Raw genomic sequence first — 27,869 nt, forward strand, 5'->3', positions numbered from 1 at the left:
ATTCCTGACAGTACATGAACCAATTTCTGTAGCAGGGACATAAAGCATCGATTCAAGTGCAACAGACAGAGGAAACAATGAAACTGGAAACATGAAGTAATGCATCATTCTAAGAAACAGGAAAGTCTGGCCTCTGCAATTAACCACAGGCAAATTTAAGACTAGCTTCATCATTTCTCTCACCTTTTCAGGACTGCCAGCCAATGGGAAGAAGAAATAAATCTCTTGCAGGGGAAAACAGACAGGTAAATTGGGCATTATTTCTCCCTGAGCAGCTAAAGCTTCTGGAGCTTTTCTACACTTCACCCTTTTCTTGGGTGGGTTGGCTTTATATATTAGTTCTTACATTTCAAAAACCTCAGAGCTTGCCATACCTATTCTTATTCTTTTCCCCCCTTCAAATTAAATATCTGCAGGGTTGTGCTGATGTCCTACTGAGTTTAATGGCACTACTCCCAAAGGAAGCCATTCCAAATGCCCCTCAAGCCTTGTTGGGCTTTAAATGGGGCAAACACACCTCTGCTGGACGTACTGGCTTGGGTGGGAGGCGGTGCCAGGCTGCAGCTGGCACAGTGGCTGAACTGATGCCATTGCATGATGAGTGCCTTTCCACTGACTGTCGTCGGGGATCTCACCAGGGGCACTTCATTGGGCAGGTGGGAGAGGGAGCTACGCACCAGGGAATGACACCAACAACAGCAGCCAGAGACATAGGCCAGCTGAGAAGCACCCCTCTCGGACCAACACAAAGTGGGTTTGGATTGCTCTGCCGGTGTTTAGGTTTGCAGCGTTAAGTTATTTCCTAGGCTCTTTTACAGTAGGCTCACCCCAGATTTCATCACCTATTACGACAATTCAAATAGGTACCCTTCTTCCCCTCTCTATTCCTAGACTGTGCGAGCATAGTTCACCAAGTTTCGGATGTTCAACTTTCTCAATTCTCTCCTCATCCCCAAACTATTTCATTCGTACCTGGACCGTTCCTTCCACTGTAGTGTTTTAAGCAAGCAATTTCTCTCTGCTCATCCATTTAGACAATCTTTTGTGTAAAGCACACACACAGCAAGTTATTTCTCCCCACAAACAAAAGACAGGTCATCAGAACAGAGAGGCGAAGGGGAATACTATCAGGAAATATTCTTTTTTTTTTTAATTGTACAATATTCAAAGTATTTTTTCTTCCAAAAGACAGGAGGGAGAACGAAGAACAGCCATGACAGAGTCTCAGATAACAAAGGATACAGTATTTCACAGAACACAGCTATCGGACAAAAGATACATTAGTAATTGTTGCTCCCACATAAAGAAAGGCTTTAATGGGGGGGGGGGGGACTAGGCAAGTGTGTCAAATCAAGTCAAAGTAATTGCACATTTAAAATTACTGGGACCATTATTGTTACATTGCACAGCATTGTGTTTGTCCTTCTGCTCACCCCAAAACTGTTTTCTATACAAACACACAATCTAAGTTTTCAGGGAAGGGTTTGACGACTTTGGAGAACTCCCGTGTTTTGAATTATGCAAACAAACTTGTGTTTTCCCAACAAAATCTCTCCACGGATCTAGACAACATCTTAATGTCAAATTCTCCAAATCACCAAAATATAGAATAAAATAAAAATTATTCAATCACAGAGCAAATTCAGCATCCTTTGGCAAAATACTCACAGAAGAGTCTAAGTGCAGTTGCCAAGAGGTGGAAATTATTATTCTGTGGTCTATGCAGCTGATAACCAAAGAAGCAGCCAATCAAGTTGGAAAATTTACTCTGTAGGGTTAACTATCAATGCTGAAACAATGGGTGCCCCCCCTTGCTGCCGGTTATCCCAGGTTTCCAAGAGAGGAAAAGGGAACATATGCTCTAAGGCAATTTTTTGAGGGGAGGTGGAGTAGAGATGTAACAAATGCTTTCATCGGGTAGTTTTCAAAACAAAGATGTGCATTTCCAGATAAAGAAAACTTTTCCTCTGGACACTGAGGTGAACTGACTCTGGTTTAATCCATACAAGTGCAGTTCCACTTTTCATGCAGTCCAATAAGGCAATGAGTAGTAGAAGTTTACTGGTTCAATGGGGCCATCTTCTTCCCAGAACGCATCAACTCAAGAGAGAAAACTGTTCTCTATAAAGATTGTGCTACTCTTCAAACTTTATGTTAGGATGCAGGCAAAACTGCTGCCTTCATGTTTTTCCTCCCCGCACCTTGATCATAAAATGATCACCTGCATCTTTTTTTCCTGAGTTTTCATTCTAATGAAGTAACTCAAATCTTGCACATAACTGCAGCACATAGCATTGATCTAAGTCCTAGTGTGATCGTCCGCAAACACAACATTTCACCTCAGAATATTATACTGCCCGTCCTCATATGCATCTCCCTAACACAAAACACTTAAAAGACTTGATTCTTTAGTGATCTACACACTTATAAAACAGTATACAATTAACACTGGCCTTATGAAAGTTTTTCATGGCAAACACCAAATAGCTCTCCCCCCCGCTTTAGTACATTTTCAGAAAATGTTTTAGAAAAACATTTCCCCTAGAGATACTATACATTGAGACAAGAGATATTGCTACCTGATCGGAGGGAAAATGAGCAGTTCAGATCTATTAGCCTGCATGAACTAACCTTTGCCGTGGATCTTACACAGGCTTTTAGGCAATGATTTTATCCCATTAATGCTAGCAATCGCACCGGCCCGATTTCCCAAAGCTACATTTACTCCTCAACAGTGCCAATGAAGCAAATGAACAGAGAGGTGACTTGAAATGATGCTCAGGTTACAAAGGATCATTCCCTTCTCCTTATACTGCTGTAAGCGCAACGTGACAAATCGGTTTCATTCTCAAAGTTTGCGGGCTTCTTTAATCTCACAACTTTCCGCTGCTACTCATCCCATCCATTTTTAACTGCAGGAGCTCTTATCTATGTGCCCCCACCCCACCCCAAAATTAGTTATTGCTGAAATGTTTTTAAAAGCATGCTCAGCACTGGCTGAAGAAAGTAAGATCAAAGTGACACACACTTCTCCATTATTATGATTTTTTAAGGGGGGGGGTGCAGGAAGCGCCATCATCTGGGGAGCGGAAAGAACACAACAACTAGTTCACTCAAAGTGCGCAGGTTGTTGAGTTCACACGGCCTCTATTGTAACACATATTTACATGTAAGGCATATGACAAGACACGTCAACTTGCTTTTAGTGTTACAGGGGGGGAAAGTCATGATTTTGGCCAGATACAAAAATTCTCAAGACAACTTGACGTAATTCTCAGTCTGAACAACTTTGAAAGAATAAACAGAATTCATAGAAAATTCTCCACCCAAAAAAATCTTATCCATTTTCTCACCCTTATTGCAATGCTGCTTGGAGGTGAAGAGATGCTTTCTTCTTTCCGTCAAAAGGTATATATTCTTATGTTTGTGAGGCAGCCTTCACAGCGGCTGTTCATAAGATAAAACTAGCCTACAGGGATGGTTTACAAGGACGGAGGATAAGTTACAACTATTTGCACACTCTGTTGTCACTACACTCATTTTGACCCTTTGCCACTGTACAGTATTATTTCAGCAGAGAAAAAGCACACATTGAAGACTACAAGTAAATCGAATGAGGAGTGGTCTCTCTAGGCAAGGAGTTGTGGTTGTTTTTTTTGCACTTAAAGCCTTTTCTGCGTTCATTCCATAGGCTGTGAACTTGTAGTTGGGCAGGCTCCGCTGTTCCTGGTAAGCATTACAGAAGAATTCTGCTCCACTCTCTCACACACAGACACACACACAAAAAGGCTGTCCATCTTGGGAAAAGCAGAGTTCACACAGTCAAGCAGCCGGCATTTTGGTGGCAAGAATCACAGAAGGGAGTGTTATCCATTTGGTGCTTCGGGTACATTAACTCGGCAGGCCCAGGTCAGCGGGAAGCAAAGCCGGTCGCAAGGCCACAGCCCACTACTGGTGTCATGTCCCATATCTGAAGAAGAAGATGCAGAAGCAAAATAAGACTCTGTGTGACATATGGCAGCAGACCCAACATGTTCAAACTCAAGAGCTGTCTGCAGTTCAAACACGTATTGACAGTTTTTCCGGGTCATGTGGCCAGCGTGACTAAGCCACTTCTGGCACAACAGAACACCGAAACCAGAGCAGCGCACAGAAACACCGTTTACCTTCATAGCTGTCAAGTTTCCCTTTTTAAAAGGGAAATACCCTTATTCCAAATAGGATTCCTCGCAAGAAAAGGGAAAAGTTGACAGCTATGTTTACCTTCCCACCATAGTGGTACCTATTTATCTACTTGCACTTTGACGTGCTTTCAAACTGCTAGGTTGGCAGGAGCTGCAACGGGAGGTCACCCCATGACAGGGATTCGAATTGCCGACCTTCTGATCGGCAAGCCCAAGAGGTTCAGTGGTTTCAATCTCTCCAACGGTTTGACTTCACCCCGAAAGCTCGCTCCTCCATTGTCTCCTGAGACAGATGGATGCCAACAACATGATTGGTGGCAGGGCTGCTGTTGAGACCCTTCGTAAGATAGTTTCAGACCAGTGATTTATCCCACCTTTCTGTCAGATAAAGGTGACCAAAAAGGGGGGGGGCAATTCAGCAGGCAACACATGAATAGAATGTAAGAACAATGACACTTAGATTTTGCATAAGCTAGTTGGTTATTTAACTCTACAGTCGTACTTTGGTAGTCGAACACCTCAGTTGTCAGACAAATCGGCTCCCGAACATCACAAACCTGGAAGGGACTGTTTCCGTTTGCGAACGTTTTTTGGAAGCTGAACGTCCAAAGCGGCTTCCAATTGGCTGTGGGACGCTCCTGCAGCCAGTAGGAAGCCACGCCTTATTTTTCAAACCGTTTCGGGAGCTTGCACCCTGGGGAGGTCACTTCAGTGCTGCAAACACAGCATTACTTGACACACCAAATATTCTAAATTGAATTCAGGTTATCAAGTAATAAGGATGGAACAGAAAAGGTTGTTTTGATTCTAATGTTTCCAGAGCTAAAGTAGTCTAAATTGGGAACTTAAGGGGCATTTTATCCTTCAAGGGCATAGATCTTCCTTCTGTGTGCATAATTTTTTTAGATAAAAAAGGGGGGGAGAGGAATGCTTCATAACCATTAATTCTTAAAATGCTGGAGTATTTCCAATACTTTGGGGGGAAATTGGGAAGTAAACAATAAACGTCTGGAGATTCAACAGTCCACTTGTTCAGAAAACTAAAACAATTTGGCTTGTGAGATTATTAAACAAATTCTTACAAAGATTAATCGAAACAGAGGACAAGTTGGCCAGTGTCTGGTGGTTGGTGACAGCTAAGAACCACAAAGGTAGTATGGGAACAGGATGCTAGCTACTTCCATCATGCCCTGCTTGTGAACTTATCAAAGGTTTTCTAGTTGGAAGTCACTGGAGACAGTGTTCATTATTTAGCAATGTGCAACAAGCCAATACTTATGTGCTTAAAACACAGGGAAAGGTTACATGATCCCCCCCCCACTCACTCCCATTTTAATTTACTGCAGATTCCTAGCTAGAAATATTACTGCTTCCGCTTCAGTTCCAACAGACGATATCTGACACTGACTATTCAGAGTTGACTCATTTAACTCCACTGACTTAAAAGGGTCTACTCTGAGTAGGGCTAATGTTGGCTCCCACCCAGTGATTTGATCCAGAAACATCTGCACAGAGCTAAAGGGGAAGGATGGCACTTTCTCCACTTCAATGAATCCTACAAAAATGGTTCAAAGGCAGCCAGGGCAATAACAACCTCAGATCAAAGGTGTGGAGCTAAAGGAGGTACAGTTGTACCTTGGAAGTCGAACGGAATCTATTCCGGAAGTCCATTCGACTTCCACAACATTCGGAAACCAAAGCACGGCTTCTGATTGGCTGCAGGAAGCTCCTAAGGCCAATCGGAAGCATCGGAAGCCCCGTCGGACATCCGGCTTCCAAAAGAACGTTCGAAAACTGGAACAGTCACTTCCAGGTTTCGATCATTCAGGAACCAATTTGTTCAGGAGCCAAGGTGTTTTGAGATCCAAGATACAACTGTATTTCCTGAAAAGCAATTAGACAACTTTGTGCTACCCATCAAAGGCAGAATGGCTCAACAGTTTTAGTAGGCCAAAACACCCTGCTTCCTGTATCTCTGCAGAACAAAACTATTAAGTCTATCCAAAACATTTGGTTGACCTCGAGGTTCTGCTGTTTGGGGTATTCCCTTTGAATATTTTCATATCTACTACCTTTTGGAAACTGTGCAAGCTACTTGCAGGTCTTGGCCAAGACAGATGGGGAGGGGGGAGAGAATCATACCTTCACTACACGATCGCTTCCACATGTCACCATAAGTCCCCTTGAGATGTCCATGGACATATGGGAAATGTTATGTTTTCCTTCGTGAAAAGTTGCCAAAGACGTGCGGCTTGAAGAGGGGAGAAAAATGAGTTTAAATAAGGGCCACTTGTTAGACGTCTCTCAAACCAGGCACAGGAAATTGCTTCAAGACAGAAAGACACTTCAGGGGAATGAGATTTCTGAAAAGTTAATGTGTCAAGTTCAGGATCAGCCTCAGAATATGAATGACATTTGGAGAACTGACCAGTTCATTAAGGTCCTATTAAGCTCTAAATATTCAAGAGTGAAAGCTTCAGACCTTTGAATCCACTGCTGATCTGTGAAAGCCTCTGTACAATGAGAAGATCAGAAATTGTAACCCACACGTTTCTTCCTATTTTATTTTTAAATGACTGGTTTAAGTCTCTTTACTGTTTGGCATGGAGTGGTGCAAATGCACATCCATCCTCAACCTGTAGCCCTCCAAATATTTTGGACAACTCAACAGGTTGGGGAGGACAACAGTGGTGCCATGAGCTCAGTGAGGTCAAAAAAGGTTATTTGGTTGTCCTGATATCTTACAGAGGATACTTCCAGAACATCAGTAAGTGGTGGTCAATAGGAATTCACATGAACTGATGGAGTATCAGCTCCAGATTTGCTTTGTGAACCTTTGGGGTGAGGGAATGAGTTCCAATGTATAACTAGACTCCAATAAATCCACACAGCAGGATAATTATAGCAACAGGCCTTTCCTGCTCTAGCAAGTGATGCAGGAGATAATAAGATAAATGACTCACTCAGTGATGTTTTTAAGTTTTACTATGATTAACTGCTCATATTCAAGAGGGGTGGGGAGACAGGAAGATGACCATCTTGCCAATGCTAACAAACAGGAGCAAGTAGGGATTTCTGTTTACAAAACAAGGTTGGGATGGTGGAGGTTGGGGAGGAAAGTGTCTTCAGCTCCAGCATTTGAAACTGCTAACCGAAGCCGGAAAGAACTAAATGCAGAAAAAAGGAAAACGGGGAGGAAGAATCAGGTAGGTGCTGGACTCTCTTGCTCTTTATTTTGATGAGGTTCCTACTTCAGGATAAAGGATAAAACAGCCTTGTAAGGTTCACTGAATTTCTAATTAAAAGCTGAAAGTTGCACTTTAGCTAGCCATAGAGGATGTGATTGCTAACCTGCAACGTTTGTGGAATATTTGGAAGCAAACTACAACTACTACAATGAAAGATCATTAGTGTTAGAAGTCATATGTACATTTAAAATATCTAACATAGGTTTGATAATGAATAAATTATGGAATATAGCTAAAAAGGTAAAGGAACCCTGGACGGTGAAGTCCCATCAAAGGCGACTATGGGGTTGCAGCACTCATCACGCTTTCAGGCCAAGGGAGCCGGTGTTTGTCCACAGACAGCTTTCTGGGTCATGTGGCCAGCATGACTAAACTGCTTCTGGCACAACGGAACACCATGAGTGCATGGAAATGCCGTTTACCTTCCAGTCGCAGTGGTACCTATTTACGTATCTACTTTCACTGGCGTGCTTTCGAACTGCTAGGTTGGCAGGAGCTGGAAGAGAGCAACAGGAGCTCACCCTGTCGTGGGAATTCAAACCGCCAACCTTCTGATCGGCAAGCCCAAGAGGCTCAGTGGTTTAGACCAGTGTTTCCCAACCTTGGGTCTCCAGCTGTTTTTGGACTACATTTCCCATCATCCCTGACCACTGGTCTTGATATCTAGGGATGTTGGGAGTTGTAGTCCAAAAACAGATGGAGACCCAAGGTTGGGAAACACTGGTTTAGACCACAGCGCCACCCGCTATATTGAAGCTCTCGCTCTCTATTTTTTTAAGCCTCAGCTGACAGCTAGGAAAGCAAAGCAATGAATATTTGAGTAGAGCTTTACATAATCTGGCTCATAATTAGTGTATACTTTTTTCCCCTTTCCCTTTTGGGATTTTCTTTGGTTTGGTTTGTATTGTATACAATGTCCTTCGGTTAATTAAAAAAAAAATATCACTGAAAACAAAGGAGTCTTTTCTAAGCATACTCACTCTTCGTCTTTGATTGAATCAAAACAGGCGTCACAGACCCGGACCTGGAATTCAAAGCCCATCACTGGATAGCTGGAGCGTTTTGTGCTGCATTTTCCACACACTGCCTTGCCACATTTCCTACAGTGATGCTGGGTGAGAGAATTGAAAAGTAGGAACAAGAAAGATGGAAAATTATCAAACCAAGCAAAATAAAAAAGCCAAATTACCACAGTGCTTCCAATTATTAGCTGCAGCCAACTGTGGTTTTGGGGAGGGGAGATTCACCACAGACTCCCTCTCTAGTTCCCAGCCCGCTAGCCTCCAAACAGTGAGCAACTCAAGGGAAAAAACCTCAGACTAAGAGCTTGACAGGCAAGTTGATATGGAAGAAAATGGTCCGGACTATTTAGGACTTTGTAAGGCAAACACTGCATTTTAAGAACTCAAGAAGAGTCTTGCAACGGCAGGTCAATGAGCCATCTAGTCCAGCATTCTGTTCTCTCAGTGGATGACCAGATACTCGTGGGAAGCCCCACAAGCAGAACCTGAGCCCAAGAGCAGTCTCCCCTCCTGCAGATTCCAGCAGCTGGTTTTCGGAAGTGTTATCACCTCCTGCCTTTGCACAGATATGCTGTCCACCACAGGACTAGTCCGTTCTCATTTCAATTAGATCGAAGGGAGATGGGGCACTCCTAGTGCTGAAATTAAGTACAGCACTAAACATTAATCCTTCCTGCCAGCGCCATACATGGCCGGCACCAAAATACTTTGCAGGCGGGAGGACAGACTCACCTGCCTCAGCCCCAGAGTCTTTGTGTCCCACATCTGCTTTATGTTCCAGAAGAAAGGCTGCTTGCATTTCTGACAGGAATCGCTTTCCAACCACTGAGGGGCCTGGGAGCAGAAGAGGCAACGGAAAACGTTTAAACATGTTGTTGCAAAAGGGGAGAAACCCGCTTCCCCCAAATCCCGTAAATGTCGCTGGAATTAAGGATGTTTATTTATTAACCTATGTTTATTTATTGCTTTGCGCTAGCAACAAAGCTAGAAATGCGATTAAGGTCTTCAACTGAGAGGAGCCGTGAAAAGTCCCCAAAACGCAAGCCTGCCTCGTAAAAACCGCCACCCTCCAGATGTAATTAGTCCAATTTAGTGTCAAGCTGCGTCCATGAGGAATTAATGAAATGGGGCCTTGTCTCCCAGATCTTTGTGTGCCTCCCCCACTTTGCCCTTAGCTGTGGCATTTTCCGTTTCCACCACGCTAATGAGGAAGCCTCCCTTTGCCACATCTGAATTATTAGCCTGCTTCAGGCTTCGAAGCTCCCCAGTTTTCAGTGTCTAGATGATTAAGAAGAGATACCGCATAATTGGAAAAACTGAAGCATTCCACAGTCAAATAATCATGCCTTCCGTTTTTCACTCATAACCTGACGTTAAACATGTCCTGTCCTCGTTTCTGAGCACTATAGATGCCACTTAAAGCAATTAACTGAGCTGTTGCCTGGACCTCTCTTCTGTATATGAATCAGCTTCTATTCCTGTCCTCACTCCATATTGGGGTGGCTCAGAAACCCATGGAAGGACCAGATTTCCCCCCACCTGCTTCCCTATAGGCAGACACCGGAGGTCCAGCTAAATGCAAGTCTTCCATACACTAATAGAAGCAGAGCAATTCAAGTTGCACTTATTGTCTGAAAGCTACCTTGGCACACCCTGTGGGCTTGTCACTACCTGACCTCGAGTTTAAGAAGGTTTTATCCTTTGTAGCTGCTGAAAAAACCTTGAAAATGTGACGACAACAACAAAGCTTCCCCCCCTTCCCCCATTTGTTTGCTTTTTTGAAGAACTATCTGAAAACAAGCCAAGTCTGGCCATTCCTTAAGTATCAACATCCCTTTAACCAAGATTCCTCAGCAGGTAACTGAGGCCTGTAAGAATGACTATAAATAAATGCAACATGCCCAAAAGTAGAATCTGCTTATGGCTGGATTCAACTAATACAGTGTGATAGTGGAGGCCAGCACAAACTCCTGCTAGAGCAATGGGGCTTCTCCTCCCCCTAATCTGCTCAAGACTTGGGGAAACCTCCATACCAGGGTGCAGAAGAAGAGGGGAGATTGGTTCCATCTGGCAGGCAGAAATGCTTGTGCCTATCGAACGATCATATTACTGTGACGTTGAATGCGGCAGCTAGACTGGTGACTGGGAGTGGCAGCTGAGACCATATAACACCGGTCCTGAAAGACCTACATTGGCTCCCAGCACGTTTCTGAGCACAATTCAAAGTGCTGACCATTGAAGCCCTAAACAGCTTTGGCCCAGTATATCTGATGGAGCATCTCCACTCCCATTGTTCATCCCGGACACTAAGGTCCAGTTCTGAGGGCCTTCTGGCAGTTCCCTCACTGTGAGAAGGGAGGTTACAGGGAACCAGGCAGAGGGCCTTCTCGGTGGTGGCGCCCGCCCTGTGGAACACCCTCCCATCAGATATCAAGGAAATAAGCAACTATCTGACTTTTAGAAGACATCTGAAGACAGCCCTGTTTAGGGAAGTTTTTAATGTTTGATGTTTTATCATGTTTTTAATATTCTGTTGGGAACCGCCCAGAGTGGCCGGGGAAACCCAGCCAGATGGGCGGGGTATGCATGTATGTATGTATGTATATATAAATAAATAAATAATTTTCCCTAGCTAACTGCCTATAAGCGGGAGGCCTGTGAAGAGAACACAGAAATCTGAGCAGAACTAGAGCATCATTGCTATGGGACCTTAGCTTCTTATCTGCGCTCAAGGGAAATGAGATAAAGCCTTTGGGCCTGGTGACAATTCCTACCTCTTCTCGGCTAATATCCATATTCCAGACTGTGATCCCTCCATCAGCTGAACAAGAAACCAGTTGTCGTGTGAGCTGGAGGTAGCAAAGGGCCTGAACTTTGTCACTGTACAATAAATAAACAAAAAGCATTCTCCATTTCAGTATTTAAAACTGATACAGAACCTTAGCCATGCTTCTGCAGGATGCAGTTGAAACGCTTTCCGTCTCTTGAAATTTTGTTTCCATCTTAGGCTTCTTAAAGATTCATGCTGACAGGAAGTTTTCCCTGATGCCACACGAGTCACATGGCCTTAAGTTTTGTTGTTTTTGAAAGAAGGGGGGTGCACAATGCTACTAATAATGGTCATGACAGAAGTTACAGTGAAACCCCCATTATCACCACAGACATTCTCATGCTCCCCTTCCTAGTTATATTACTGCTTCATTTGTAAACAAAGGGACAGCTGATTTGACCAGAAAAGTAAATTTTTACCCGCTTTGTTAATTTCATCTATTAATTTCAAATACCAGATACTGTCCCCCAACCCTGCAAAATTTTGGTATATAGTGCTTTTCAACAGTTTTGTATGTAGTCACAGAAGTACAATTCCCAGAGTTCCCTGGGAAGGAGGACTGGTTGGTTAAACCACTCTGGGAACTATAGCTCTGTGAGGGGAGTAGGGGGTCTGCTAACAATGCTTAGCATGCTTAACAAACTACAGCTGCCAGGATTCTTTGGGGGAAAGCCAGGACTGTTTAAAGTGGTCTCATGCTGCTTTAAATGCATAGCACAGATGGTGCTCAAAGAAAGGGCAATGCAGTATTCCTCATCCCTACGTTAACACAACCAAGTACTGAACCAGCAGCACTAAGAGCTGGGAAAATAGAATGTTAGCATACTGATGGCCTTGAAGCAGAAGCGTCCGACCTCTCCTTCCTCCAATATCCCACATGATTATGCTGTTATCAGATGCTCCAGAGAAGAGTAGCCGCTGAATTGGATCCCACCACAGGGAGGCAATGCTTCCTAGGTTAGGGAGGAGAAGGAATAAGTGCATTAGCTTGCAGATCCTTCAGACTTTAGGTAAATGGGAGTGGCGGGCTTGGAATATAATACTGCACTTCCAAAGGGTAGGTATAAATCTTCCCTTTCACAAAGGGATACATTTGCCTAGTTTAGACAATCATTCCTGGCTTCATAAACCATGTAATAAATCACAAAGCAGCAGACTTGAACAGCACAGCAGACAAGCACACCTAAACTCAGGTTTAAAAGTTCAGAATAAGCCAGCCACGTGAGAAAGTCTTCATGACAAGCAATGAAGACGATGAGAGACTAGAAATATTTCACGGGACTCCAAAACGTTTCCCAGAAATCACGCTTCGGTTACCAAATTATGCCTTCAAACAAAGTAGTTTTTTTCAAGCTTGCTTCATACAACCAACCTCTGAAATTGACTCTCGGTAGTCAGCATCTTTATCAGGCCTGTTTATCTGAGCCAGCTGTGATTAGAGTTTGCCCCGCTGTCCTTGTTTGTATAGCAGAGCCCCAGTATTGACCATTTCCACATAATTCTTATTGTCTGGCATTCACAGTCTACTATAAAGGTACATAGAAACGGGCAATTTTCACTGGAGCACAGCTGAATAAGTTAATCAGTGCTGGTCCTCATTTTTCTCAGTGTATGTAGCTGTGCAACTAATTATCTGCTCTGGCAGGGCCATACATCACTGTTAGCACACAAGTAAGAGATAACCAACCACACACACACACCTCTGCTTCAGATAATGGTCTGAAGGCATATGTGATGGCTTAGGGTTGACGCTAAGATGTTTGGCAGTGTCTGGATGTAGATATGAACTATAAATAAGCCACTCTGAACCTGGTAGTGCTAAAGCAGGGTGCAGGAATAGACCTTTGGGGAGGGTTGTCTCAACTTTTGAAACTAGGAACCAGAGTCCAAATTTGCATTCCAACCCGTCGGTTCCCACCCACTTTCTTCACCCGCAGCAACAGGCTGAGGAGACGGATGGCAGCCATGGGGAGAGATACTTGTCACAGCAAGCCACGTGTCACTGCACATGACCATGACAAAACTGGCGTGGGGGGGTAATGAGAGGGACTAGGCTGGGTGGGGGGAAACAATGTTCTTGAGGGTCTCTATGATAGATAGTTCAAGTCCTCAATGAGTCCTCATGTGTCAGTCAGATCTGAAGGCATACAAGGTTGCTGAAGCTGAGCAGGCCTGAGTCCGGTGAGAGCATGCGTGGCAGGCCACCTGAGAACCATCTGTGCACCACCCTGGATTCCCAAATGGAAGGAAGGCAGGACATAAAGGCAGGAAAACTAACAAAAGAAGCAATAATCCCCAGCTCCCATTCTCACTTAATGCAAATGTGTGCCAGTCACACAGCAGGGACAGTACATTATATACATTGCTTTCTATGAGCTGCCAGAGGGTCAACCCTTGAAAGCCTGCCATCTGGTGCCTAAAACTCTTTACTACACCCTAAGTTTTGAAGGTAAAGAGAAGTTGGTTTGAATCTGCTTACAAATGTGACAGGTCATCCTCTCCGACACCCCACACGGCCAGAGACTCAATACCGCCTAATGCCCAGTCATTTGAGAAAGCAGCACAATTGCTGGCAACCACATTCCTGTTCAGAAGAACACTTCATAGGTTAGCTGGGAGGACACTTAGTGCCTTAACTGTCAACCTTCCCTTTTTTTGCGGGAAATTCCCTTATTCCAGCACCGTTTCCCGCTGCTATCCCGGATTGTTAGATATCCTGTAGACTGTCCCCAGGACAGGTGAGGCTGCTGATCCCTTATTTTCAAATCTGGAAGTTGATAGCTATGCTTAGTGCCACTCACCTTAAGAATTCAGGGAAGGTCTAGTTGCATATATTTATAATTAATTTCATTTCATGAGAAAAAACAATTAGAAAAAGACATACATACATACATACATACATACATACATACATACATATTTACCTTCATGACCCTTGAGAGTTGTGATAACCGAGCACGTGCTCTGTTCAAGTTTCAGCAGCGTGATCTGCCCAGAATAGTCTCCAACAAAGGCATGCTGGGTTTCAAAGTCGTATCTTAGCACAGCCGAGTCAAGGAGTAGCTACAGATCTTCCATGTGTCAACTGCTCAAGCGGCACAGAGGCAGAGCATGAAAGCATGGTTGTAAAAAGGGAGTCTAATTTGTCCCAAAGTGCTATAAAAACCAAAGTTGAAGACATGCCTAAACTAGAAGAAGAGTTTGGAGTTGATATCCCGCTTTATCACTACCCTAAGGAGTCTCAAAGCGGCTAACAATCTCCTTTCCCTTCCTCCCCCACAACAAACACTCTGTGAGGTGAGTGGGGCTGAGAGACTTCAGAGAAGTGTGACTGGCCCAAGGTCACCCAGCAGCTGCATGTGGAGGAGCGGAGACGCGAACCCGGTTCACTAGATTACGAGACTACCACTCTTAACCACTACACCACACTGGCTCTCACTAAACGAGAAGGGATCTTACTAGTTGCTGCTTTTAGTTCAAACAAATGAGGCTCTCGACCTCCGCGACCATTTTAAAAGCCATGTCGCTGTCACCCATTCCGGGGTATGAGTTAAACACGGGAAACGCTCTACTACGAAGATGCAGCTGATCTAGCTGGGTAAGAAAAACAAGCATGACACCATGGAGGTGTGAGGAGTGCTAGATCCGTCTCCCAGGTGACGGAACAGCAGGACGGTGCCAGTAAAAAGACTTAAGGGACTTCGTGATGGGGGCAAGGTGGTGGAGGAGGAGAGAGCAGGTGTGACCACAACAGGCATAATAAGAGTCTAACCAGCACAAGGCTGAGGAGGAATCACTTACAGTTCTCTCCTGAGGAAAGGGAGAAGAGAGACCTTGCCACCTAGGTGGCTTTGAGTGGTGCCTGAACCCATCACGTTTATTCCAAGATACAAGCAAGGATGTGCTGGACTGCTTAAAGTGGGAGTGGGTAAACGTGTCACCTGTAAGGTCACAATTCCTTCTGGGGCCACCTGCCTGTGGCAGGCAAGGCCAGAGGGAAAAGCAGGCAGACAAACAATTAGACCTTTATGCAGCAGGCTAGAGCAACTTCCAGCAATGCAGGAATCTCAGGTCCCTCTTCCTGGACTTAAGAGCTTTATCGCAATCTTAAAGAAGTCTGATTCCAAAACTGTCATACCGGGGCCTCCCCCCCCCCCCCCACCTCTCAGGTAGGCACCATTGCCATTCTAAGAAAACAAGGGAGAGGTTCAAAGTGAGCTCTGGCACTACCTGCCCCCCTAGAAAAACAGCACTGGCTGTGCCTGGTCCAAATTCAATGGGAGTGGAGACATTTCAGCTCTTCCCTTCTGGTTCCCATCTCTCTACGTATAAAATTACTGCAAGGTCTACAAGCAAGGAAATCCAAGCTGTGGCACAGGGGTCACTCCTGAGCAGGAACAGAAGAGCTGCGCTTCACTGCTGCCTCCTTCTGAATTGGGCAGATCCAAAAGAAAACCAAGGCCAGCATGCTGCACTCTGTGCTACTTCACACTTTGAAGACTTGGCTCGCAAACCACATATTGAAAAGGGGGTAGTTGGGTGAGGGGGAGTAGTTGCCACAAATGAATACTGGCAATGTATGCACCGAGCCAGCCTGCTGGCCAGCCTCATTACTAGCATTATTCCATTACTTGTGTAATATTGTCAGTGTTTGCTTTTATGGAGTAGACAATACTCTTGACTGCCCATGCTGCAATGTTTCATGTTTGCTTAACTGTCTCTAACTGGCTCATTAGCTGCTATATTTCAGAAGCTCTTGACAAGGGTAGTGAAATAATAATCTGTCCTGCTATTAATGACTCCAGCAAACAGTCTGTGACAATAAGGAGAAGAAAAACCTTGTTGAGGAAAAGGAAGTCTTTACTTTCTCTCTCCCCCAAAAGATAAAGATGATGCTTTCTGGGGAAACCATGCTAGATTCTCAGTAAAGTTCAGAGTCAGAATGATTTACTGGACAGAGTGAACCTATATAACCTGGGCTAAAATCACAGCTCTGTCATAGACTAACTCAACACCTAAAGGAAACTCCCAGGGGAGTAGCTGTCTTAGTCTCTCACAGTAAACAGAACTAAGAGTCTTGTAGCATCTTGAAGGCTAACGTATCATGTCATCCAGCTTTCGTGGAGTAGGCAGCTGACATACAATAAGTGAACTGTGTTATTATTAAACTTATATCCCATCCTTCTTCCCAAAAGATCCCAGGGCGGCAAACAACAAGCGATAAAACAATAAAAAGCACATTTAAAACAACTGTGATACAGATGCAGCCTGGGGAAGAATGCAGCCCAGGAAATCTTATGCCATAAAAAAACTGATATAAAAGCCAATCATTTTTAAAAATATGTAGTCTTTAAAGTGCTACAAGGTTCTTTGTCGCTTTCACCTAAAAGCAAATCACACTCCTCTTGTCTTTTACAGGTGGGAGAGATGGAATAGTGACTAAGAGCATCACAGAGGTAGTGCGAGGGTTAGGGATGACAAGCTATTATTTAGGCCTAAATTGGGTTATAAGGCACAGAAAAACATTTCACAGTGTTCGTAGAATGTGAGGGAGTTTGGGCCCTGGCTACAGCTTCCAATGGCCAGCAGGGAAAAGAAGGAAAGGGTTAGAGAGGGCTGCCAATTTTTGGATTAGCAATGATCGCGGCACATCTTTGATGTCCTTCCCAACATGCTATGCCTAGATGAATACATAGTTCTAAAATATACTAAATAGCAGAACTGTGTGCTACAATGCTCTGTTCCACGAGAAAGGGTCATTAGTCTTCAGCAATAGGCTGGAGGGGTGGGAAAGGTGACTGGGAAGAATGATTGACAGATATTCCCTACTTGTCCACCCACCTAATACAATAAACTGGTGTGAAATATTTTTTAAAACCTCCCAGCCAATGACTAAGTGTGCACACTCTGCTTTTTCATTCTATGGTCTGTGAGCATCAACACTGAAGTGACCTTTTGGATATAAAGAGAACACCTTACGGATCACAGATTGTCACTCCTAACACTGAACGAAGACAGCACCTAGCACTGCCAGCAGCTTGTAGCCTCCTTCAGGCATTACATATGAAAGCAAAGTGGTTCTGCAATCCTGTACTCATGGAGGCTCCCTGCACATTTTTAGACTCCTAGAAAACAAGGGTTCTAAAATGCACAGTGAACCTCCATGAACTCAGGAATGCATTCGCCCTGCAACAGACGACGATCAGAGCAGGGGTAGCATATTGTATTTTTAACATTTTGTTGGGAGTCACCCAGAGTGGCTTGGAAGCCCAGCCAGATGGGTGGGGTATAAATTTTATTTTTATTTATTTTTATTATTGTTGTTGTTGTTGTTGTTGTTGTTATTATTATCGAATGCTGGTCCTCAAGCACCCCCACCCATCATGAGTTTATTTAACTTGCAGAATACTTGAAGAGGACTTCTGAAGCACATGTAGCGCCTAGCCTGAGACTGCTGAATTGCCAAACAAATATTACACACAGCAACAGTGGCTAGTACTTCCTAAACCTGTTAGCTACAGTAGGCTCTTTAAAAGCTCTTACACTAATGAAATCTAACAGCAGAAAGAGTCACTTAAAACACTCTTCCGGCAGAGGCTATTCAAAATGAATATAAAATTGTGCAGTAGAGCGACTGATCTTTGAGCACACTTTAAATAAACCTTCAGAAACTCCCACATCTGCTATGATACTGCTACTTTGAAAGATACTGTAGGCAAGAAGCCCAGGAGGTGAAATAATGTCGTCCCAGCATGTTTCCACTTCTGGTACACATCCAGCTGACACATTTATCGTGGCCGGTGCTGATAACCCACTCGGCTTCCAAGCAGAAGATGACCGCAGATACTCTGTTCTGATGAGCTGCAGAGACACAAACGAAGAGAATATTTTTGCAGGCAGCAATTGGCAGGATGCGTTGCTCTACAGGTGACTCGTTCAATCCATACATTTAAGACTTGTTTCCATCTTATATGATGGCTGTCAGGGAAAGGGGGCAAGAAGAGGAACGCAAGGTTTGTCTGCAGTCCCAGAACCTACTGTGGCACCCCATGCTTTTTCAGGCGGAAAAAAAAATGCTGACAGACATAATACCAGTGACTGCACCCACAGCAATGCAGCCAGTATTATCAACAAAAGATAGGGAGGAAAATAACTTGCAGCCAGGCTCCCATTTAATTTGTGGGCCTCCTGAGGCATTTATGGTGGAAGGAGAGAAAAGCAAAAGTCAAGGCACAAAAATGTTGAATGCAAACTTTGTTCCGAAGTATACATGGAAGACTCCAAAGATGGCTGGCCTTCCTGGAAAACAAATTTAAATTTCTTTGGAAGGCATTGACTTTGCTATGATTGTTTGAACAACAGTGTGCATTTTTTCTCTCTCTCCCCCCCCCCATTTGCCAGGAGTTCATTTATTTAAAGGATTCTTGTGGTGAGTCACATCCTTCACATGGATATATGAAGGTCAGTCTCCATTATGGCAAAACAACAGCTTAGATGAAGCACATATGTGATTGCAAATTAGATTAAACAGTGAATCAGAACAGGTGATCGAAGGAGGGAGCATTGGGGAAAAACTACTGTGAAATTAGTTTGAATAGAGAAAAGCATTATATTCGAATAGGCAAGCGTCATTTGCCGTGGCATAAAGACTCTTCTGTTGTCATTTTAACACAAGGTCTCTCTCAAAGCCAACATTCACATCTGTAGAAAGAGTGACACATCATAAGATAGGTCTGTTTCGATGGGGTTGGCCTTGAAGTCAAGAAAGGCTGCTTTCAAATAGAGCCATCAAATGTTCCCCCGTCCCTTCCCTGTGCACATGCTCCCCAGAATGGAGCATAATGTGCACCCAGATGTCCTCCCTACACTGTTCCATGCAGACTTTCTTCCTGATCCGTTGATCCCCCATGAGCCCTGGCAATGCTGCAACTGATTTAGCTGGAACTGAAGAGAGGAGCTGGAAGATCAGATGAAGTCAGAAGCCTGGTCACTGTTTGTAACCAAACTGTATGGCCCCACCATGTAAATGTTCTGTGATTAGGTGTCTGAGCTCAGAATCATCCACAGAGCAGCAGAGAACAGTTGCTTAAAGAATGGTAGGTTGCTTAAAGAATGTTAGGTCAAGCCCATCCCACAAGTGGCCTCAGAACCCATAAAATGGAAGGAAAAGCCAGCGATGGACAGAAGTTAAATTGGTAATTACCACTACTTAGCCCCACACCAAGTTAATCGTGCTTTCATGATTTTCTGTTCCACTGAAAATCAAAGGGCCTGCAATTAGTCACAACTAACCTGCCCTGATTATTGCATAGTCTGGATCCAACCTTTCTGAAACCTAATGGTTACCCATCATTAAAATATATTTTATCATTTTCTATTTTGTTTTCGATACTTAAGTTACGGAATGTATGATTTCGGCTCACATAGGTAGATAATCAGTTGTGTCTCAAAACAGGGACAATAATAATCTGATGCAAGTTAAGACAGGTCATACATTACAAGCGATTGATCTAAAATTTCCCACCTCTGGGGGGAAAGATAATGCACACCTCGCTGTTTCATTACCTGGGTAAGTCTTGACAAAGTTCATCTTATTGAAGTCTTCTGAGATATGAAACTCCTGAAACCAAGCAACCAAGCTGTTATTAAGAAAAAGAGGCACAATCTTCTCTCGAGATCAGGCAGGCTCAGATGACACAATAAGAAAAGCTGTAAGGGATTTCCATCTATTTAAGCTGTGCTTTCATATGGAGAAATGTCTAGGTGGTCTTCAACTGCCATCCATTCAGCTTCATTAGGATTTTGAAGAATGATCTCAGGGATAACGTAAGAAGTGCTGTACAGCACTAAGAAAACAGTAAATAATAATAAGGGATATGGTCCCATATAAACTGCTACATTTTCCCTATTTTAAATAAGAGTCAATAATCATAATCATACACACACACACACACACACACCCTGCCCATCTGACTGGGTTTCCCCAGCCACTCTGGGCGGCTCCCAACAGAATATTAATAACTCAAATAGCCAACAAATGTGGAAAACAGCCAAGAGGACATGCATCTATACCCAAGTGAATGGAACACAGCAAAATGCCAATCTAAGAATTACATGTGTGGTACAATCTTCTGGGCCTGTGCAACTTCAGAATGTAAGCGAGGGAAGTGCTCATTGGAAGGCTCCACTGCATGTTTTTCAAAAAGAATCTATACAGAGGATACCTACCCTTTAGGAACAGCAAGTTGGAAACTTTTCTCCTGCTCAGTGTGTTCGCTAGAAGGGTGTTTCTGACACAAGGCTGCTTGAGAACAGAATTCTCTCACCTCTAGCCTGGTTATCTCAAGTCCTGGGCCTTCCAGGTGATTTTCTAAAGATTTAGGTCAGCTCTACCTGAGAGACCAGGAAGGATCTTAAGGAAACAAAGAGACCCCTGTGTTCACAGCAGTCTGGCAGCTGTACCAATTGAACAGCCTCTGCACCACCTAAATCAGTCACTGTTTGGTCCTGATGGCTTAACAATACCGGTTCCCCTCACAGCTTTAGATGGACTGAAAACAAGCAGGGTTGCCTTCAAATGTATTCTAAATGTCATATATTTGTTTATTTCCTTGACATCTGATACAAGGGTTTTCCACGGGGCAGGTGCCACTGCCGAGAAGGTCCTCTGCCTAGTTCCCTGTAACTTCACTTCTCACAGTGAGGGAACCGCCAGAGGGCCCTCAGCGCTAAACCTCATTGTCTGGGCAGTACGATGACCTGGAGGTAGGTAGGTACCTGGAGGTAACAGATTGGAATTGATCCCATGCAACTTGACTAGACAGGACTCTAGCACTCAATACTTAAAAAGCGTATTGAATACAAATGAGATACTGACCATAATGGCTCCGTTATCTTGACCCACAAATATCCGCCTGCTGTCATGATGATAAGCCATGGTGGAACAGGGAGCTGCCCAAAGAAATACATATTTACAAAATAATTTTTACATAGGAATTAATCGAAATCAAATATTTTTGCCAGTCAAAGCATTATCAACATTAGGCATTGTTTTGCAGCGAAATTCTTATTCATCCATGTTTCTTCCAAAGAAAACCAGAAGACTTTCCACAGAACACCCTCTGTTTCAAAAGCACAGCCCTAGGCATGTCTACTCAGAAGAAAAGAGTATATAAGATTGTAGCCTTAGTATCTCGCCATCAGGATTCTTAGAGAGCACTGCCTTAATGCTCTTATGCTTAAACAGCAGTTTAATCTGAAAACATTAGTTATTGGGCTTTTCTGCATATTATGAAAAGTATCTGCTGATTTTTTTAATGGATGAAACTGCTATTAGAGGCAAAAGAGAAAGCCAAGCTGTTTTTCCTCTACAGTTGGCAATCATATTTAAAAGCAAAAGCCTTTGTTAGGTTTGACTTAATGTTAAGATGACCCAGATAAAATGAGGCTCTGGTTTCAATTATCAGCTTGGTGGGGAAAAACAACAGCAGCATTCTTCTCTTTCCCTCTCTTCTCTTTTGGGTTGAGTAGAAGCTTATTTAAGCAACAACAAAAATGGTTAAACAAAGCAAGTCATTCTATTAGCAAAGTTAAAACCGATTTGCAAAATATACTAGATAGGTAGAGCTAGATAAGTAACTGAACTTCCCAGAAGCAGAAAACTTAATCTCATGCAACTTCACAGAGCATGAATTATGTTCTTGCATTTGTCAGTTTCCTCCAGCTGTAAAGTTCCTACATGGGTCACAAGACAATCTCGTGGATCAACAGGCAGGCTGCTAAAACAAGCCTACTGAGGAAGCACCAGCAAAAGCCTTTAAAGGAGTCAGAAAGAGCACAGACAGAAGCCACAAAAGGATCAAGCAACAAGGAATTAAAACAAATGCCTTCATCCTGATTGACAATAACAACCATCTACTTCTACTTTCATGCAACTACTATAGTGATAAATACTATTATTGTTCTACCCTTTTTCTCACAGTGCGGTCTGCAACATGACAAAATGCAATGTAGCACTAATAATTAGAAAGAAAAAGATTTAGCATCACACACTGAAACCACTATACAGTCATACCTCATGTTGCATCTGCTTCAGGTTACGTGTTTTCATGCTGCATCCTGCAGCAACCTGGAACTACCGGAACGGGTTGCTTCTGGGTTTTGCCGCTCGCGCATGCGCAGAAGTGCTGAATCGCGCCAAGCGTGTGCACAGACGCAGCGCTTTGGCTTGTGTCAGTTCTGTGTTACGGACGGGTCTCCAGAACGGATCCCGTCTGTAACACAAGGTTCCACTGTACAAAACATTAACAGTAGTATCCAAAGCAGCAGGACATAACATACATCAACTTCCTAGATCTCTTCCTAGATTTCCACAAGAGACACACTCAACGAATGATATCAACAAAGCAGTGTCTGTACTTACTTACATGACATTGTGTGGTAAATGCTGGGCCAGTACTGACCACTGTCCCTCTTCAGCCATACTCTAATTGTCCTGTGAATTTAGGGAAAGAAAAAAAGAATAATTTTGCAGTGAAACGTGGAAAATCAAGTGCTTTCAGGCAAGTATGTATCTTAATTTATGTATACCAGACACACCAGTATTAAAAGGAGTCATTTACAGTATTTTAATCCTGGCTATTTCCTTGTGCTTCCTCTGCCATACTATATCAGTGACCTATCAGCTGACTTTTTATGAGCCATAACACCACAGCTATATAATACTTATATAATCTTTGGCTTTTCAGTATGACTTGCTCATTTTCATGCTGGTTCTAAGATATACAGTATAACTGGTACAGAGAATTAGGGCCACGAAAATACATGCAGTCCTTTTATTGTGGCCTACTTGTGGTCTCAAATGTATCCCTAGGCTCAGATTAGAGGGTAGACCAGAAACAGGGACGTTACCTCCATTGTAACCCTGTTACCTTTGAAGTGTATCACATAGCAGAAAACTAACATGATTCAGCACTTGGAGGAGGCATGCGGGACATTTTTCATGTTCCCACTTGGGCAATTGGAAGAGGTATCACATGCCAGTGGTGGCCAGGTCAGAGACAAAGTGGTCAAAGCAATGAAGTGTGAATTGTACCTTTGTACAGTGGGCTAGCTTTTTCACACTCACACTTTCCTCTCCATTTTCCACCCAGGCAAGCAAAAGGCATTATCAGAATTTAAGGGCACGTTCTAGCCAGACAAGAACATTCAAAGGTGGTGGCAAAGCAGGGCTGGTGAAGAGTGTGGCTTAGGAGGGGGCACGACTGGGAGAAGTCCCACGGGCTAGACAGAGAGGACTGGAGAGCCACATTCAGGGCCCCATCCACCCCAGGCCTGAAGTTCCCCATCCCTGACCTTCAGGGTAGGGAATGGCTATGGGGAACGTGTTCAAATCCTGACCCGGCTACAAAGCTCACCAAGCTTTTGTACTTGACTCGGAAGAATGATTGTTAAGTTAGAAAGCCCTAAACTTGCCATTCTCATAACTGGCAAGGGTGAATGCTGCAAAATAAATAAAAACTCGAGAGAAAAGGTGTATAGTGAGAAGTACGTTGAGAGAAGATGGATGAAATATGAAATATGGAGAGACTGATTTCAGGATGAAATAATTGAAGGAAGTGGAATTGAACAGTACTTTGGGTGCTTTGTGAATACACACTATGTTTTAACAATTCCGGTGATAACAGTGAAGGTAACAGACTTCTACCCTCCACCCCAGCTTCATCCATGACAACATTTTTTGAGAAATCCTAATCATGATATTTTTAAATGCATTGCGGTGTATGGGTATTGTTGTTGAATGAGCACAATAACACAATGCATCGAAACAGCATATAAAAAAAAGAGTCTGAGCATTTGACAACGAAAATGGCAACGAATATACACAATCAGAGAATAGAGACTGAACAGGTTTGTGGCTGAGGTGCAACTGGAATGGTGGATTTGCCAGCTGACCACTCACACCTGGCCACTACCCCCATCCTAGTTCTCGGATGACATGAGATGGATGGCATGCGTGGCCAAGGCCCCAAGGTGCATGACACTGCTGGGTGCTGCTGAATTTCCTCCTATGTGAGTAACAACAAGAGTGACCTCCTCTCTGCACACTTCAAGCACTGCTTGGAATAACAAGCCAAGAATCAAAATGCTTCGTCTGGTATTGCCGAGCCACATTGTTCATCCACTTTGAGGAAACATGCATTCTTCTCTTAGCTTAAATGTAATCCTGTGCAACAGATGCTGTAATCCCCAAGGGCTTTCGGAACTAGCACCAATTAACCCTTTGGTCTGATGAAACCGATTATTATCTTGATTGCTTAAGCACAGCTTTGTGGGGCAGTTTTCTCAACGCACTCTCTTGTGCACTATCTGCTTAAAAGACTAACATGAATATTCCTCTATAAATTCTGCTCCATCACGATGAAGACAAAGGCAGCTGGCAATACACAACTTGAAGAATGTGTGCAAATGATGTTGTTAGTGCAAAGCAGGATGCAAAATCAAAGCAGATAATCTAAACTTTGGCTATAAAGTACTTGACTCTGTAACTCAGCCATGCAAATCAAAGGTGCAATATAAAGAGTGGTCAGAGAAGATTTCAAGGAACAAATTCACAGGCCAGAGTAGGGCAAATAAGGAGACACAAAAATTGGGTTTTTTTTAAGCAACCAAACCAATGCGAAAAAGTATTTGTGCTGGAGTATGAGCGCTCTTTGTCTTTGTGAGGGGAGAGCAGAAGGAAGAAAGTATTTCTGTACAGTCAGACGCTTCCCCAGATTGAGTAAATGGGATGGGCTATTTCTGCTTCAAGGCAGTGTGCCAGTATTCAACCATTTCTCTCTCTCCACACACACACACACACACACACACACACACACAAGACATGTGCATGCACACACAGGACAGGGGGTGTTTTGATGTAGGGATAATGTGAAATATGGGGAGGGTGGACAGAAAAGCCTTTATATTTTGTTCTCTGAATAACTCAGAAATAGAATCCATCATCAGATAAGGTTATGCAAGCATTAAAGTTGCACAGAACTCAGCTTTGTCTCAGGGGAGCTCAAAGTTGCCCTTCCTACCCTAAGCTGAAGGTTTTCTGGCAGTTCTACAAATAGAATGAGCAAATTGGCCTGTCTGTTTCTCTATCTCCATTGGGGGAAGGTCACTAGTCTATCCAAACTGGTGCACATCCCCTCCAATTCTCACTTGCTTCTCTCCAAACAATCCTGGGGTGACTGGTTAAGGGCTCTCCTTGGGTATCATTAGAGACTGGATTCACCAGGACTTCGTCACACAACCTACATTTGAAGATGGGAGTCCTGGGCAGGTCAGGTGGTTAGAGCATGGTGCTGACAATGCCAAGGTTGCAGGTTTGATCCCCATAGGTGACAGCTGCATATTCCTGCATCGCAGGAGGCTGGACTAGATGGTCCTCAGGGTCCCTCCCAATTCTATGATTCTATGAAAACATCAGAACTCACCCATGAAATGTGTAATGTAGCCAACAACAAAAATGTGCCTTCATGCATATGCAGGACTCTCTTCATCCCCACTGTACAGTGTCGCCGCTGAGGTCACCCCTCACTTACATAGAGAAGTTGGGGTGCATGTATGAAAGCCTGCCACAACCCAAGGCCTGACACTACTCCTTTTATCCAGTTCGGCTGTGGCTTCTATGCAACAAAAAAGGAATATTTTCTGTCTGAATAGATGTAGGATCAGAGACAGCTTTTGGTTATTAATACCTGACAAGCAACGATAATACCCAATCACCCCATTTGACTCCCACTCCCCCACGGATGAGTGTTATTGTGTGGATGTCCTGCAAGCTTCCCAGAGGGATCTGGTTGGCCACTGTGAGAACAGGATGCTGGACTAGATCACCTGATCCAGCAGGCTCCTCTTACATTCTTATGGCCCACACTCTCAACACCAGACATCTAAACTGGGTAAGTAGCGCCAAAACCACTCCCCAGTCTTGGCAATCTTTGGAAGAGGGAGAACAGATAGAGAGAGAGATAAAAGGGGGGGGGTGCTCTTTCCTTTCCTGCAAGTTTGCATGTGTCCTGGGGGCTCTCTGCAGCACAGCAAGGTATAAAACGACCCCCCCCCACTTCCCCTTGCATTTCACAGCCTTGGAGGGGTTGTCCATTGTTTACCCATCTCTGGTGCCCATTTGCAAACCCACCTGTGCAGCCGCTGCCCAAGAATGCAGCTCTCCCTGCATCCGACAAAGCAAGTTCTGGTCTAGTCCACCAAGGAAACAAATCTGTTAAGTCTCACAAGGCTTCCCATGCCACCACAAACTCACATGTTTGCTGTGGCAGGCTAACATGGCTACCTCCCCCGGGGAATTTTTCTGGGGAGGAAGGAGGGAGCGCGGAAGCATTGTCATCCAGGGCCCTGCATGTGGATATTAGTGTTGAGATATATATTTATATTTATATTTGTGTGTGTGTGTGTGTATCCCTTTTAAAAGGAAAAAGGCACCACCCTCCTTCACGTAGGCGTTTGCACAGGATCCTACTGTTTAAAAAACTTTTTCTTCCTTCTTTAAAGAAATGCTCTTACATTTTGTTGCAGATTTTATTCCAGTTTGGGGTGGGTGAGTGGTTGCGTGTGAACACCACCACCAGAGGCAGACCACACACCCCCCCCCAAAAAAGCCAAGCAAGAGGGCAGGGGGCGTGTCCCTCCTCCTTTCCTCTCCGCCCCACAATAACAATTCTGTACGCAGAGATTTCAAAGCAAAAAAAGGGGGGCGACAAAATAAAAGCCACCCACTCCCAATTCTTGCTGCCCCTCAAAAGAAAAAGAAAATTCATGCTCAGGAGCTGCGCTTCCCCTTATAAAGAGGGAGGAAAGAGGCGGGTCTCTGCAATGGAAGAAATAGGCTGCGGAGCCCGGGGGTGGATGCGGGGGAGAGAGGCGGCGGAGGGACCCTTCCTCCCGCGCCCGGGGCTGGGGCGACCCTCGCCCGGGGGAAGCGCCGCCCTGCGGGGAAGGGGTCTCCGGGGCGTCCCCCTCTCACCTGTCCTCGCTGGCGGTGATGATGCCGTCCTCTTTGGGGATGATGAGCGCGGCGCTGACGGCGTCCTGGTGCCCCTCGATCTTGCTCAGCAGGGCGGGCCGGCTGCTCTGAGGCCGCGAGTGGATCTCGGCCGCCATCTCGCAAAGCCCGGACCGGCCAGGGGAGCGCGGCCCGTAGTGGCGGGTGTAGCGGCGACTCCGCGAAAAAGGCTTTTCAGCGCGCAGACATCTTCCGTAATGTCTGGAGTAGGCGCGCTCGACGGACGTCGACGTCACTCCGCCCCCGCCCCAACCCGCTGGAGAGGGTGGCGCCGTAATGGCAGCCGCAGCCGCGCCCAACCTCCCGTCGTGAGACGGCCATAAAACGTAGAGTAGAGGCGCCGCCGAAAGGGTTTGTTGTCCCAGGGGGGCGTATTTCCCCCCCCCCCCCGTGTGATTCAGATACCATCTCGCAACTTCTCAGGCCCAGAAGCAGCCACAGCTGGTATATATAGTAAGCATACATAAGGCTCATAGAATTGTAGAGTTGGAAAGGGACCCTGAGGGTCATCTA

The 27,869-nt window shown here is 44.4% G+C and overlaps 1 protein-coding gene across 2 annotated transcripts; it reads right to left on the reverse strand.

Moving 5' to 3' along the window:
• Positions 1–1,127: 1,127 nt before the first annotated feature.
• WDFY1 (WD repeat and FYVE domain containing 1) lies at positions 1,128–27,541 on the reverse strand. Of its 2 annotated transcripts, none has more exons than XM_081861613.1 (12): positions 27,318–27,541; positions 22,711–22,778; positions 21,162–21,235; positions 19,850–19,904; positions 17,995–18,145; positions 14,209–14,321; positions 12,111–12,237; positions 11,229–11,334; positions 9,187–9,288; positions 8,413–8,543; positions 6,327–6,435; positions 1,128–3,970 (listed from the first exon to the last, which is right to left on the reverse strand). In XM_081861613.1, the coding sequence occupies exons 1-12, from the start codon at positions 27,452–27,454 to the stop codon at positions 3,911–3,913; spliced, it is 1,233 nt and encodes a 410-aa protein (XP_081717739.1). In that variant the 5' UTR covers positions 27,455–27,541; the 3' UTR covers positions 1,128–3,910. The 2 variants fall into 2 exon arrangements, with proteins under 2 accessions (XP_081717739.1, XP_081717740.1); XM_081861614.1 differs by having other exon boundaries at positions 22,707–22,778; positions 27,318–27,333.
• Positions 27,542–27,869: the final 328 nt, after the last annotated feature.

The sequence above is a fragment of the Podarcis erhardii genome (genome assembly GCF_964252035.2).
Source record: "Podarcis erhardii genome assembly, chromosome: 5".
Taxonomy (NCBI): Eukaryota; Metazoa; Chordata; class Lepidosauria; order Squamata; family Lacertidae; genus Podarcis; species Podarcis erhardii.

What these genes read in the sequence shown, in the direction of transcription:
- WDFY1 (XM_081861613.1), bottom strand. Translation starts at nt 27,454, where the DNA reads ATGGCGGCCGAGATCCACTCGCGGCCTCAGAGCAGCCGGCCCGCCCTG. An exon ending in ATCACCGCCAGCGAGGACAG is followed by an intron (nt 22,779 to 27,317) that starts GTGAGAGGGGGA and finishes CTAAATTCACAG; the next exon opens with GACAATTAGAGTATGGCTGA. An exon ending in AGACTCTGGGGCTGAGGCAG is followed by an intron (nt 8,544 to 9,186) that starts GTGAGTCTGTCC and finishes TCTCTCACCCAG; the next exon opens with CATCACTGTAGGAAATGTGG.